Here is a 16319-nt window from a genome sequence, read left to right as displayed (position 1 = left end):
AAAACTGTGACCTCTATTGTCTACACAAGGTTTTTCTATTATTTGACCTAGTGACCTAGTTTTTGACCCAAGATGACCCAAATACAATCCCAACCCAGATTTCATCAAGATAAACATTCTGACCAAATTTCATAAAGATTGAATGAAAACTGCGACCTCTATTGTCTATACAAGTTTTTTCTATTATTTGACCTAGTTTTTGACCTAGTTACCTAGTTTTTGACCCAGAAGACCCAAATACAATCCCAACCCAGATTCCATGAAGATAAACATTCTTACCGAATTTCATAAAGATTGGATGGAAACTGCGACCTCTTTTGTCTACACAAAGTTTTTCTATTATTTGACTAAGTTTTTGACCTCGTGACCTAGTTTTTGACCTCAGATGACCCAAATACAATCCCAACCCAGATTTCATCAAGATAAACATCCTGACCAAATTTGATAAAGATTGGATGAAAACTGTGACCTCTATAGTCTACACAAGGTTTTTCAATTATTTGACCTAGTTTTTGACCTAGTTTTTGACCCCAGATGACCCAAATACAATCCCTACCCAGATTTCATCAAGATAAACATTCTGACCAAATTTCATAAAGATTGGATGAAAACTGTGACCTCTACTGTCTACACAAGCAAATTGTAGACGGACGCACACATGCACGCACATACGGACGCCAACATCACAGGGTCACATAAGCTCACCATGTTACTTCGCGACAAGTGAGCTAAAAACAGTGCTCGATGCGCGCACATCCTGTTGAACAATTACACATGCTTCTGTCCCAAATGGATGTCAAATAGAGGCATGCCCCGAAATTTCACATCATGGATTCATTCTCATAGTGCATGTGCAGGCCTTTTCTGCTCCATTTTGAGACGAGAGCGCCGATGGCGTTAAAAGCATAGGTGCAAGATACAGGGAAGAATGGCGTCACGTGGTATAATGTAGTTCGATATCGCCATCCGCGAATTTCTCAAATCAATAATTTCAAACAATTACCGACTATTTAAATAGATAATCTTTCCATTTACATCAGTGTTTGAAACGCTAATGAAAAATAATTACCCAAGCCTTTCAAAATTTAAGCACGGACAGATCTGTATCGAACTATTCTTTTCACAAATGAAAATAGACGCTACCCTATTCGTCTGCGTCAAGAATTTGTCGTAAAACTTGTGGAAAGCGTTAGATGCAGACGTGCACAACAGATTGAGTTCTGAATACAGATTTCTGAATGCAGATTTTTATAGAAACTCCTCACAGAAGTTACTTCCCTTGCTTCGCCCGGTCAGTAACTTCTAGTATAAGGGAGGCCACTGTGTAGGAGATTGAGATTTATAGTGCAGATAGAATTGTTTTACGAACGAAATTTGTTTTAGGTTATAAGAAGATTTTTTAACATAAAACGGTCTTAGAAAAATTCACTAAAAACGGTGTCAGCAATATTCTTGGAAGAAAACGTTAGAAAAACGTTTCCAAAAAAAAATTGTAAGAATGACCATATACTAAATTAAATAGATATTTCGTCTGATTTTTGATCAGGTAAGGCTTCATAAAGGGCAACCGATCGATGTGGATTTTCGAAATGTGGTATATACCATAAGCATAGGTGCGTAAACGCACCTATGCTAAAAACGCCACACTGGAATTTTACTGGAATGTCAAACAAGGCGTGTCAAATAATGCATGCATATGCAACCACTTACCCCTAAAAACTAATTCCAATACAATCATAACTAGAAATGGCGCGGCAGAGGCCGACGCGTATCCCCACGCCGAATGTTTGACCTAGGTGTGCCCCAGGGTTGGTAATGGGGCCATGCATAGCTGAGATTGACCGTATTGTCATAAGAGAAGTTCATCATCAATTAGAAGTGAATTGGTGAAGAAATGAAGAAGTTATAGTAAAAGGCAATTTTGGGTGGATCTGACATATGTGGGCAGGGCGCCCCAGGGTTGGTAATTGTGCCATGCATAGTTGAGATTGACCGTATTGTCATAAGAGAAGTTCAGTATCAATTTGAAGTGAATCGGTGTAGAAATGAAGAAATTATAGTAAAAGGCAATTTCGGGCGGGTGTGGTCTATGTGGGCGGGGCCCCAGGGTTGGTAATGGGGCCATGCATAGTTGAGATTGACCGTATTGTCATAAGAGAGGTTCAGTATCAATTTGAAGTGAATCGGTGTAGAAATGAAGAAATTATAGTAAAAGGCAATTTTGGGTGGGTGTGGTCTATGTGGGCGGGGCGCCCCAGGGTTGGTAATGGGGCCATGCATAGTTGAGATTGACTGTATTGTCATAAGAGAAGTTCAATATCAATTTGAAGTGAATCGGTGTAGAAATGAAGAAATTATAGTAAAGGCAATTTTCGGTGGCTGTGGTCTATGTGGGCGGGGCCCCAGGGTTGGTTATGGGGCCATGCATAGTTGAGATTGACCCTAATGTCATAAGAGAAGTTCAGTATCAATTTGAAGTGAATCCGTGTAGAAATGAAAAAATTATAGTAAATGGGAATTTTTTGGTGGGTGTGGCCTATGTGGGCGGGCGCCCCAGGGTTGGGATTGGGGCCATGCATAGTTGAGATTGACCCTAATGTCATAACAAAAGTTCAGTATCAATTTGAAGTGAATCGGTGTAGAAATGAAAAAATTATAGTAAATGGAAATTTTTGGTGGGTGTGGCCTATGTGGGCGGGGGGCCCCAGGGTTGGGAATGGGGCCATGCATGGTTGAGATTGACCGTATTGTCATAAGAGAGGTCCAGTATCAATTTGAAGTGAATCGGTGTAGAAATAAAGAAGTAAATGTAAAATAACCTAAAAAAATGAGTGATAATTTATGACGCGGCCCCACCCCAACCGCTATAACTTTTGACCCAGGGGTCAGATCAAAATTCCAAATAGTGCAGGGTCGCACATATGCTCATAGCTACCATGTGTGTAAGTTTCAAGGTTCTAGTGCTTTTAGTGTAGGACGAGATAGTGGCCAGGACGGACGGACGGACGGACAGACGGACGGACGGCGGAGATAACCACAATATCCCCACCTTTTTTTCAAAAAGCGTGGGGATAATGATAAGTATTTTTCATTTATTTACATTTATTAAAACGTCGTTGTTGTTGTTGATTGGATATTTCTGTGCCTGGCTCTGTCACTGTAATTCAATGCTAAGCCGGGTTAAAGAGCGATGGGTACTTTCGTTTTCAAGTAAATCAAATTTAGAGTTAAAACAGTTGTTGCAAAGAAAATATAAACTTTTGGAATAAGTTTTTAGGGGAAAGAGGTTGCATATGCATGCATTATGTGACATGCCTCATTATTTTAAAGGAATAGGACCCAAGCTATCGATAAAGGGGAAAAACTAAAAAATATTGTTTGAAAGTCTGTCGAAGATTTATTCGGGTTGACAAACGGACTGGATATATTGCTTGGTTATCGACCGACTGTGAGTTAACGGCTGGACAGATTTTTTTTTAAGTTAACTTTTTTTGAAAGGTTGTCCAATTGCCCATAGGAGGATCAAGGGATGCTTTTGATTAAAGCTAATTTTTACATTGCAGCCCGCGAAGACAGGTCTATGATAAATTCTAGTTAATGACCTTGTTATGATTCCAATATCAGAGGGTGGGGATTTTATTTTCATGGCTCTTTGTCAATTTTTTTCTCATTAAACATGATTTTATATATTTATTTGAATATATTGGGCTCCTAAAAAAAAATTACAAAAAATACTATCCTGGGTACGTTACTTCCACCTGTGGTCCCTGCATGAATTTCCATACCCTTTATATTGCAAGTTGCAGCGTTTAAATCTGTGCACCACATATTATCCATCACAATACGTGTATGCTTGCTTTTAATCAAAGTAACGGGATTATGCAAATTAAACCATGACAAAATAAATTGCATTTTGATAGTTTGATAAGTATCTTGTATGGGTGAATATTTGATTAGGTTCCATTCTTAATAATAAAAATTCAAAAACACAATTAGTAAAGCAGTGTCGACAGACCGTTTATCAGTTACGTACATGTCAGACGGATGTCAACCTAAGCTGGGCACGACCTAATGTGACCCAGATCGCGATTATGAAGGCTTATTTGACGCACTTCAAAAGCTGTGAAGAGAACACCGTTACGGACATAAATACTTGTTTGATAATATTATTTTATTTCAACTTAATTTAAATGAATTTTTTGGCGTTGTTTCATTGTATAAAGTGATCATGAGTGGCTATTACATCAATTCCAAATTGTCAGTGACTTTATCTGAACATTAAGTGCGTAACGGTGTTAATACACATTTTAATTACGTTTTACAACTTTAAGAATTTCTATAAAATGTTTGGGTACATGTTTATATACTAAATTCTTCTTTCATTGGACACCTTTTTTAAGACTTTATGATGTTAAAACACGTTTGCAGTTTTTGTTGAATCTTTATGTATATAAAAGTCTTCTTTTTATGTGGCGTAACGGTGTTGTCACATTTGTAACGGTGTGGACAGATTTTCTTATACTTTCATAATCTTGTTTATTCGCATCATGTTTTTAACTAGAAAGTATGTCAGATAAGTTCCATGTAAAATTTGTGATGTTGTTTGAAAGACAATCGGCGATATGAATACGAACTTTATTCGCATTATATTGTTTGTATAAATTTGTCCACACCGTTACGATGTTGTCAACACCGTTGCTCATTCAGTGTAACGGTGTGGAACGTAACGGTGATGACATTCGGGAATTCTGACAGAACTGATTCCAATTGTATTAATTCTCCATTTTTGTCTGATAAATTCCATGTAAAATTTGCGATGTTTTTGAAAAACAATCGGCGATATGAAAACGAAGTTGATTCACACCATAATGTGTGTGTATATTTGTGCACACCATTACAATGTTGTCATCACCGTTACTCATTCAGTGTAACGGTGTGGACCGTAACAGTGATGACATTCAGGTATTTGATCATCTACAAACAGCATGCTACTTGTCTCAAAAACACATTACGCACACATTATTTTGTGGCATCTTAGAATACATAATGTTTGAAAATCATAAAAGAACAGGAAGTTGAAATAGCAAAGAAAATGGAAGAACGGTGTTGACACTGAATAAAGTATGTTTAATATTTTACTTACTTTTTGATGATTTTCACATTTTTCGCGCTCTGTTCATTGCTTCATTATGACGTAAAAGGTTGAAAGAATGTTTACTTTTCGGAAAAAGTTGTATCCCCGTATCATTCCCGTGCGGTAGATGAAATTTTCTTTGTAACGGTGTTGACTTGGAAAATTACGGACAGAGCCATAACTGACCATTTATATACTGTTCATCTGTTGCGGTACTTAATCTTATTCTCGGAAATAAAACATCAAAACATAACTTACCAATCAAATGAAATAGTTTTCATTTAACCCCATCATAATGTTTATCAGAAATGATAAAATTAGTATAAAATTAACAAAGAAAACGAAACAACGCTGAAAAATACGAATGGCTATCGGCCATTTTAGTCCTAGTTTATAACATCACTTGAGTTGCGGTAATTAGGTCAAACATGTTTACCGTAACATAATTAGTGCTGCAACAATATACCGGTATATCGGTATATATCGCAATACGCAATCCGCATATTGTATTACGATACGATTTTCATCATACCGGTACGAAAATTTTACAAAAATTCATTCACATTCCGTCCAGAAAAGCCATCCGAAATAACGATATCAAGGTAAACAAAGCAAAGCGGTGTAAATAAATTTTTACGTAAAAATAGCATTCTAAAAAGTGTATTATACGGAGTAGCGTTGTTACATGGGAGCATTCGTTCGATGCTTTTGAACAGATTATCGTTAAATTAATTGCGCACAATTGTGAATGTTTCGTTCGATTCTGAATTGAGCATTTTTAATTTGTAATCCGAATTTCGGAAACAAACTTCCAAATTTTAATGCTTACGCGACAATAAAAAAATATATAAATATCGTCAAATAAAAAGTGCTTTATCCTTTCTCTCAATAAAAACACGCGAAAATTATGCAGACATGTAGAACGTCGCATGGAAAATATGGGTGTATTTTGTGTTGTATAAAAACGGGAACATCACATCAGGCGAATTACGCGTGTTCAGTAAAAACAAAAACGTCCCAGTAGGACGTTATTTCATCACATCTTTAAATAGTAACAAATGCCATAATATTTTTGATACTAATGAAAATTTGCGAATGTTTGTGTTTCTTGTTATTCTTGAGCACATTTATAGTAAATATTTACCAGAATTTGTTTTAAAACTGGAGTATACGGGATTATCGGGTAATTGGAGTTATAATTCTGGTACAAGTTAGCAATATATTGCGATATATTGCGATACGGGTTTTTGTACTGACAATATATTGCAATACGGTTTTCGGCGTATTGTTGCAGCACTAAACATAATTGAGGTTATTTTACACTAAATTTTCAAATTCATTACCATATTCATTGCAAAGGGATATCAATGTTAAAATGTTATAGTTTTTCAAGTTTATTCATACATTTTATTTTTTTTATTTGATTAAACAGTGTTATTCGTTCATTCTTCAGCAGAACAGTGAATGCACAAAAATGTGCTGTCTCTTCTCAGGACCCTCATATCACAGCAGTATGTCAAGTGGACCCAGTGTCTGCCCTTTGCAGATTATTTCTGTCATATGGCTTCTTGTCTCTAAATTGTTTCATTTTCTGAAAATAATCAAAAAGATCTGGTCAATTATCTTTCATTGATTGTCATTGTCAACATTGTCAATACTTTTGTATTCACAAGTTTAAATGAAAGTGTTGAGCCTGACCTTTTAACAAAACTGATAGAAATACTTTTTGTTAACCGTTTTATAAAGTGTGTTGTCTGACCTAATTGATAGGCAGACGAACTTGTAAACAGTGATGAAAAGGTTGACGAATACTGATTTTTTTCTTTTTTTTACTAGATTTTAATTAAAAACATATACATTCAGCGATTTTCCTCCTTCTTTATAAAGTACCGGTAAACGGTACTTTCCCAATCGAGCGAAAATTCCCAAATTCCCAATCGGCATCTGAAAAAATCCCAATCAGCGTCCGAGTTTTTTCTCAAAACGATCGATAATTTCGTAACAAAACCCAACTTTCGGCGAGCGAACAAAGAAAATCGTATAGTTGTGTGTAACCACACGCTCGATTAATATCGGGTTTTATTATTCAGCGCGTTCAATCAATAGAGTCGTTACTGTATGCGGTTCTTTTGTCAGGCAGCCAGCGTACTGTTTGACGTCGGTTTGAAACCTCAGGCAGCCAGCGTACTGTTTGACGTCGGTTTGAAACCTTATCGTAGTTTGAAATGCCCTCCAGCACTGCCTCTGTGGAAAGGTTGTTCAGTCTAATGAACAATCTTTGCACGACCAATCGGAACGTCTATCACAGGACACATTGACAGCTCTAATGATGCTGTGCAGAGAGGGATGCCAGCAACTGAGTGATGATCAAACATCAAAGATTGTTGAAATTTTCAAAAAAATGAAAGCGAGATACATTGCTTTATAAGAGATTAAAACTACTAGTAATTGATTTTGTGTCTTCTATATAATATTTTGTTATTTATATCAACTTTATTACTTTTAGTAATGGTCATTAAGGCATGCCTGCAAATGATTATTTTAATGAGTATGTTCAATTAAGTTTGAACTGTATGATGTATTCAATAAGACCCAAACTTCACGACGCGATTTTCCCAATTTAAGGATTTCACGACTTGATTTTTCCCAATTTTGAGGTTTTCAAGACTCAATTTTTCCCAAATGGACCGGTACGGGTACTTTTCCCAATTGGTCAAGGAAAATCGCTGACATTACGAAGAAAATGAACAAACTTACCAGTATTCCACTCATTTTCACCCAGAAAGTAGTATTTCAATGAAAAACGAAAGTAAGTCTGCTTGTTGACAATGTAAACATCAGCTTGGTGGCACACAACGAAATACCGTGAGTTAAGTGATACCGCAAGTCAAGTGATGTTGAGTATAAATATTCTGCATATAAAGCTACTAAATGTAACTGTTATTAAGTTAAGATTAAATATATTTAGCTCCATATGGTTGGGTTTTTTTATTTTTGTTTGACATTCTTTTATAAAACAATCAAGAAAATTGCCCTTTAAGAATTCGGACAACACACCGTTACAAAAATACATGGGCCATGATGGGGGTTAGTTGCTTCGACAAAGCCTAAAACTGCTTTAAGCGTGTGATCTGCTAAGAACTCTTATCTAATATTGTTTACATATTATTAAACATTGTAATTATGAAACTTATCTCTGTTAATGTCTACCATTTAGATAATTGTTGAATATGGACAGTAAATGGAACCTAATAAAATCTTCACCTGTATCCAAATATAGCAACGTCAACTTCAAGATGACATTGAACGCTTGGAGGTGGAGTACATTTTAAGAAAAAGACCACGACAGATATTCATGTCAATCAATATCTTGGGTTGATTCATTCGAGATTCTAAGTCTGAAAGTTATCGTACCTTTTGATTCGAAAATAACCGACTACAAGAGGAGAACCGGCAAAATAACTGCGGTAAACTCCGCGAACTTCCAGCCATCATGGCTGCCATTAGACTGAATGAGCATGCGCATTCATAGACGGAGCATTGTCGTTTTTCCGATGTTTATGTTCAAAGACTGTTATGGTCCAACACATACTTTTTGTCAGGAAAAAGATCAGTACCCATAACTCAATAGGTATTTCGTACACAATAATGCTTATATCCACCCTTCAAGTAAACTTCATATAAACAAAGATCTATAAATAAGATCTTTGATATTTATATCTATATATAGATCTTTTATATAAATTCGGATCATTCTATAGTTTCTAATGTTTCACACTAAGAAAATAGCAATAACTCCCTGATAACAAAATAATAGCGTATTGACCTGCCAACATGCGTATATCCACCACAGAGGGAATATGAAAATAACGTTTCATCAAATTCGGATGAAGCCGTCTAGCTGTGGTTGACCACTACTTGTGATACAATTCATATAATGCCTGTCCTCTATTTAATGTTATACTAGTGCTACCGCGTATCAGTGTATTAAGCCTTAATTTGTCTTCAAATATTGGGTTTTAATCGTAATAAATCAAAGAAAACTCACCTGTTCGTTGTAATTTTATCCTTATTGTGGAGAAATTAATGTCCATCTTGATTGATGGGAGATTTTATCTCGATATCGGCTTGATTCTGCTCACGGTCGGACGCCATTTCGTTTGTTATGAAGAGTACTGCGTATCGGTGTATTAATGTTTAACCGCTTTGTAGATTACTAACATAAAGTTTGACCTGTCTTTATATACGTCTTGCAATCTCTTCTACAGTATCACAATAGATACTCTTTTTTTGCTACAGCATATTTAGGTATTAATACTTAATAATCATCGCTATAATAGTATTTAAGGTTTCTTATTATAAGGCCACTCCAGGGACCTATACAAACGTTTGTTTGTATAGGTCCCTGGCCACTCACAGGCTGTCAATCAGAGTAGCTGATAAGCCCTCGATCAACCAATCAAATATTGATGTTCGACGCTACCCTTAGGGCCTAACAGCGTCTTTTATTGCCAACATTTTGTGCGACAAACAAAGAGTGTTGCCGTATTGGAATGAACGTTTCATTTAAGATTTTGGTGGTAATGAAAGTTGATTTTGTTGAGTAAAATCCGTAAAATGTGGCCAAAAGAACTATATTGATGCGAGCTTGTCACATACTATAATTTGTATGCAGCATTATTGGATATGGATATTCGCTTTAAATAGCATCATCCTTAATTTTCTGAACGAAAACGTTTATGCGTGATAACTCTTTACCGTTCAAAAATATATGGCTATTGTGTTGTTCTAAACCTGTGTAACAAATCCTGCAAGAGCCTCAATCCTCTCGATATTTTTTTGATAGTCGGCTGACATAATAGTTGTGTATATGTCAAAGTTTATTAGGTCCTTCCGGGCCAGAGGCCACATACTGTGAATACGCGGAGTGAGTCCCAGCACTCGATCCTACCTAATTTGCTTACTAGACTCATATAAGTTGTGACAAATTTTGAATTATAGTTGCAATTTCCAGTTATTCAGTTGTAACTGAAAGTTATTCAACTTTGGTTTGGTCTTTTGCTGCGGAGGTGAACCGCAGTGCCCAGAGGAAACCCACCTGTCTGGTATGGTGAACACCTACCTACCATTAACATGCGAAAGTCCACCCCCTGCCTTTCTTCTCTAGCTATATCGATAATTATTAAGTATCTATTAGTAGGCCGATAATTTCAAAACAACAGCTTTTTGTTGATGCATAGCAGAAAATAAGTGTTTATGAAAAAAAATAATATTGAGCATTCATGCGCTCTGTGACCAATTAATTCATTTGGTGTTATGAACGTTAATTGTACCTCTCTTAATCAGAAGCATTTGAATACGCATCTGTGACGACGTGACGATTTTTTTTTCTGATTGAGTTTCAACAACGAACGGTTTATGTAATGGCATTTCATATCTTAATCAATATCCAACATCGAACCGTAGCAACTAAATTCGGATCATTCGCTCTTCAGTTAGCACAGTGGTTGGTTCACGCGATCCTCGCATAAGGGAAACAAGGTGCATCTTAGTTTGGTTAGCCACCAATAGTGAAATGTTTCACAAAAAACTTAAATAACTACACATTGCAGCTTTAATTAAAAATTCGCCCACATTTTAATGAGTCTGGTAAACAAATTAGGTAAGAGTGGGATTATATACACCCCGACATAACCCCCTTCCAAAATTAAAATACTGTTAGCATGATATTCAGAATGTGTGATAAAATAAATATCCTGAAGTAAAATGCAGCATTTTAGATAATCGTTACCTTCAACCTAGTTTCACTTTGTCCTGTAAGTCGGGTTGTCTGTCAAAAATTATATTTTTTAAGAAATTTTGGTTAAGAGTACAAAACGTATTAAAATTTGATTATTCGAAAATGGGCATATATATTTGTTATGTTTTTATATACAATTTATTGTTGGTGGCGGCGTACCGGTATGTCAACTTCTGTTCAACATATCGGGATGACATGTACCCGGTATTTAGGATATCTTTTCGGGTCCTGCTGGGAATCTCAGCTTCTTCTTCAGATCTACCATACGTTCCCAGTCTCTCGCTGAAGCTAGGATGCCTGAATTTGTATACCCGTTGCTTCTTGGTGCTGATCTCTCTTTGACGAAATTGATTAATGTTGGCCTTGTCTGCATTGGTGGATTATTTGTTCGTGCCACATGAAAGCTGTTTGCAATCTGATTGAAGATATTGTCGTGCCGCCATCAGTATTTCCCGCCCGTATGGGCTGTTCTGCAAGAAGATGTTCTCTAGGTTTGCTGGCCTGCCACATGACCTGCAGGTGGGGTCCTCAATTAGTTTCCAGGTCCGGAGGTTAGTTGGTGTAGGCTAACGTCGTAAACAAAGTAGAAATTCAAATTGGTTGGACCCCTTTGCATTTCAACCAACTGCCCCGTTTTTTCATTGCAACGGCAACCGCTTGTCTTGTCTCCTCTTCCGTCGACCGAACTTCATCCAGGACCATCCTCCTCTTCTCTGCTGGTGATGAAGCCCTCCAACTGGCTCTAGGGACACATCCTAATCTCAACATGAATGCCAGTTGTCCCCACGATGGCGCTGTACGTGTCTGAGCCTCGATTCTGCGTCGTTGACTGCCTTGTCTGCTCTCCACTTCTGACCGGTGTTGACTTCCACCCGGGCTCCACTGACTTTCTCGTCAGCACTGTCTCGCAGCATCATGACTTTCCTGACTGTGTTGACCTTGAAATCCACTGTAAAAGAGGAAATCGGAAGCTGTAGCTTGCTGAAAGAACTGTACGTACAAGTCGATAATTGAGAAGCTTCTTAATTGGAACTCCGAACCATCTTGTGATGTAGCCGCTTAGTTTCTTCTCCATAGCTTTGACAGTCGATATTGGGACGTCCTACACCAACAGAGGTCTTGATATTGATAGAACTCCATGTTGGTAGATCCAAGCCTCGAACTTCCCTGGTAAACCGCACTTGTCAACGACTTGCATCAAGTCATTTACTGCTGCCGCATCTCTATCACACTTTCCTTTGGGTCGCCCTTTCCTTGTCGCTGAGAAAGCTTCTGAACCACTTGCCATGGCTCTTTACTGGCTGCTCTGTCGCTTTAGAGTTATCCGTTGATTCTTAAGCGAAATCGGTCCTAGCTGTACTTTTCTTAACTTTATGACTAAGCTCCTGAACTTGGTTGGCTTAAACTCTAAATATTTATTTTCAAACTGTATAAATCTACCGAGCGTACATTGTAATTTTATTTACGCCGAATATCTGTAAACGAAAGAGACATTTCTTGTATTCGTATTTCTGAATAACTTAATTACTGTATATGGGTTAGTACTCGTTGGGCAAGTTTGTGGCGGTCTACTGGAGCTTCTGCTCAAACACTGTATACATCTATATAAGAGGCTAGCCGTACGGCTCTGTACGTATAGCCTTTCCTATAGAGATTGTCTAGCCGTACGGTTTATAAAGTATAGAATTGTCATTGAATGATTCAGTGCTGTCAATCAGTAATAAGTTTGTTTAAGCTCATAAAAGTTTAAAAATTCTTTATCTGTTACGGCTTCCTTTCATGTAATACGGTTGCATATTTGATTCTTTAATTAGTCGACGTTCCTATGCAATTAAGGCGTGAAAACTGTTTTAAATTAGTTGATGCATCAATATTATGAAATTCAATGACGGCAGCCGTCAAAGGTAGTTCTACGAAATTGAGTTACACAAATAATTTAATTATCTTTAAGACGATTGATAACTAGATGGTTTCATACAAGAAATATATAAGTTCACTGAAAATGGCCGTGTTTCTAACTGTTGGGGAAATATTCTCCACTTATGGTGCATAAATAGGCAAAATTGAACTGTGCCAGCGTTCAAATTGTGTACGGTTTTACAAACGTAGTTCAAGGAAAATTGAGGCTGCTAAAAGCAGATGCCCTAAGAAAACTTTCAATGAAAATCTTAAAGTGTCGGAAATTACATACAGTTGTATTTATGGAGGGAAGAACTTCAAATCAGAAGGCATAGGCAAGCGAAATCAGATCGAGGAAATAGGATAGCGTTCGCATTATTGATATTCCTTTATTAACTATAATTATATTTATTGTATATATTTGATATTTGCATGTACAATACGTATTTATGTACTCCATAACTGCGATTTCTATTGATGGCTGTAATTGTTGTTTGGCGAAATAAATTTACATTTTCATATCTCCCTTGTTTACACCCTTGATATACTATGCACGAATCGGATTTCCAACCACGACGAAACATAAACCAGACTTCAAAATCCGAGACGACGACTACACGAGCTAGTCCAAAGGCTAGAAATTTCGGAATTTGCACGTAGATCAATAATTAATCAATATATTTATGTGTTAAAACAGCCGTACGGCTAGACAATCTCCATAGCAAAGGCTATATATACACGTACAGAGCCGTACGGCTAGCCTATTGTCTAGCCGTACCGGGCCGTACGACTAGCCACTGCCTTAATACCTCTTTGGGATTGCACATTTCTCGTTCATTATTTAATGTCAACCGTTGGTTAGATATGTGTAGTAACCTGATATGTTCGTCCAAAGACATTTTAAAACTTTTCTCTAAATACTAAATACCAAATATCTATAGGTCTTTGTTAATACTATTCTAAACATAGATGGTGACGTCACTACGTTATTGTCAGTAAGACCGGTGTGTACACAATGACTTAATACGGCAAAAAGTTTCATAGATAACAAATATAAGTGCAATGTAATCCTGTTTGGTGGGGTGGGTTTTTTGAAAAAAATAGTGGCTGCATTAATGGCTGCCTCCATGAATAACATTTTTAGCAAAAGATAAAATTAAACTTAATCTGACTTTTTGAATATGATCCCGTTAATAAAGTGTCGTCTAATTAAGTCTCCACAATTAATGTGCACACGTGGAGTGAATTTTAGTAAATGCCAATTAAACAAACACTTGGCTAACTGCAGTAAACATTACCCTCAACGGAGTTACGCAACCAACCAAATTCCAAAGAAATTTCAGAGAAAATTTCTTCCGTTTGAACAGACCTCGTCTGGAACTGCAGAAAAAGTGATATTTTCCTGTCAAAAATGGAAATTTCGAGCATTTTTGGTGTCTTGCAGTGGAGTTTTCTTGTGTGGGACTATACTAAATTCCACAGAACTAATTTACAATGTTTTGAAGTCAAAGTCAAAGGCTGTGGCAAATGAGCGTGGTGAATATCCCTGGTATTACTGGTGGACATATATAAATGTTGACTTAGGCAGCTTTCCAGTGAGGATTGCTCTAGCTGCTTTACTTACTGGATGCGGTATGTTGTACAACATTCCCCAGTCTTCGAAATTAGCTTTGAAAAGTTACATGCCAGTCGGGCCAGTTACTTAAGAATTTTTACATGCCCAACATATTTTTTACATGCCCAAACTTTTTTAACCCAAATTATAACAAATCACAACATTTTAACACTTACATGCTACACATAGTAAAGCAGAACATTTGTTTCAATAGTAGTGAATACAATTACAGCTAATCAATCACTAGAATTAAGACGGTCGATCGTTACACAAGTGCTCTTGAAAAGAGTGTTCTCTGGTGTCATCGTACCATTTCTTGGCTTCCTTTTTCTCTAAATCATTGTCAATTTTCTATTTTGGAAGTGCTTTATCGGGCTTAGCCCCATCAACATACCTAAGATACTGCCTCTATGTCGACAATGACATTAAATTTTGTTTACATTGACAAAAAACGGAAGCGTATTACTTGATTGAAATGATCGATTCAAAAAGCACATTCTCGATTAATGTCTAGAGAAACTGTCGATAAGAACCGAATGTGACCGAACTGCATCGGTCAAAAACAATAACGATGGCGTGTGCAAGCAGGTGGGTGTTGTTAAACCAATCGAATTTCATTGTTTTACAACTTACGGCAAGGTGTTTGTTCGCAAAATTGTAAAATAGATCTGCAAATATCAAGAACCGCTTACGATTTTTTTTAATCAACTGTCATTTGGCTTCAATAATTTACATGCCCGGCGGGCCACAAACATGTATTTTTGTATGTGCCCGGCAGTAATTTTACTCGCCACGGGCGATCGGGCGTGTGCTAATTTCGAAAACTGATTCCCATTACCAACTTGAAATCTTTAGACTTCAAGGAAGAAAACTTCCTTCTTTGCTTCCAATATTCCAGGATTGAAAATTGCCAGGATTATACCAGGGTTGATTTTGAAATCTGATTAATATTTTACTTTGGGTAGGGGTAAAAATTTGTTCGCATGCACAATCATCAAAGAACGAATATTACTATAGCTTCCTCTGCTTCCAAAATGTACGCAAAACAATCAAGAAAATTGCCCTTTAAGAATTCGGACAACACACCGTTACAAAAATACATGGGCCATGATGGGGGTTAGTTGCTTCGACAAAGCCTAAAACTGCTTTAAGCGTGTGATCTGCTAAGAACTCTTATTTATCTAATATTGTTTACATATTATTAAACATTGTAATTATGAAACTTATCTCTGTTAATGTCTACCATTTAGATAATTGTTGAATATGGACAGTAAATGGAACCTAATAAAATCTTCACCTGTATCCAAATATAGCAACGTCAACTTCAAGATGACATTGAACGCTTGGAGGTGGAGTACATTTTAAGAAAAAGACCACGACAGATATTCATGTCAATCAATATCTTGGGTTGATTCATTCGAGATTCTAAGTCTGAAAGTTATCGTACCTTTTGATTCGAAAATAACCGACTACAAGAGGAGAACCGGCAAAATAACTGCGGTAAACTCCGCGAACTTCCAGCCATCATGGCTGCCATTAGACTGAATGAGCATGCGCATTCATAGACGGAGCATTGTCGTTTTTCCGATGTTTATGTTCAAAGACTGTTATGGTCCAACACATACTTTTTGTCAGGAAAAAGATCAGTACCCATAACTCAATAGGTATTTCGTACACAATAATGCTTATATCCACCCTTCAAGTAAACTTCATATAAACAAAGATCTATAAATAAGATCTTTGATATTTATATCTATATATAGATCTTTTATATAAATTCGGATCATTCTATAGTTTCTAATGTTTCACACTAAGAAAATAGCAATAACTCCCTGATAACAAAATAATAGCGTATTGACCTGCCAACATGC

General features: G+C 36.8%; 1 protein-coding gene across 3 annotated transcripts in view; it reads right to left on the bottom strand.

The window, feature by feature from the left end:
* LOC127871711 (dihydrolipoyllysine-residue succinyltransferase component of 2-oxoglutarate dehydrogenase complex, mitochondrial-like) overlaps positions 1–16028 on the bottom strand; it is a 48152-nt gene extending 32124 nt beyond the window's left edge. For 2 of the 3 annotated variants that reach the window (XM_052414850.1, XM_052414853.1), the window contains exon 1: positions 8549–8681. In XM_052414850.1, coding sequence (XP_052270810.1) covers positions 8549–8638 — 90 coding nt within the window. In that variant the 5' untranslated portion in view covers positions 8639–8681. Of the gene's footprint in view, positions 1–8548; positions 8682–15895 lie in introns of those variants that run through there. The other variant, XM_052414851.1, reaches the window with a different exon arrangement.
* Positions 16029–16319: the final 291 nt, after the last annotated feature.

This window comes from Dreissena polymorpha, chromosome 3 (assembly GCF_020536995.1).
Source record: "Dreissena polymorpha isolate Duluth1 chromosome 3, UMN_Dpol_1.0, whole genome shotgun sequence".
Lineage (NCBI taxonomy): Eukaryota > Metazoa > Mollusca > Bivalvia > Myida > Dreissenidae > Dreissena > Dreissena polymorpha.
The sequence above is the reverse complement of the archived record's forward strand: the minus strand, read 5'-3'. Positions and strand labels throughout refer to the sequence as shown.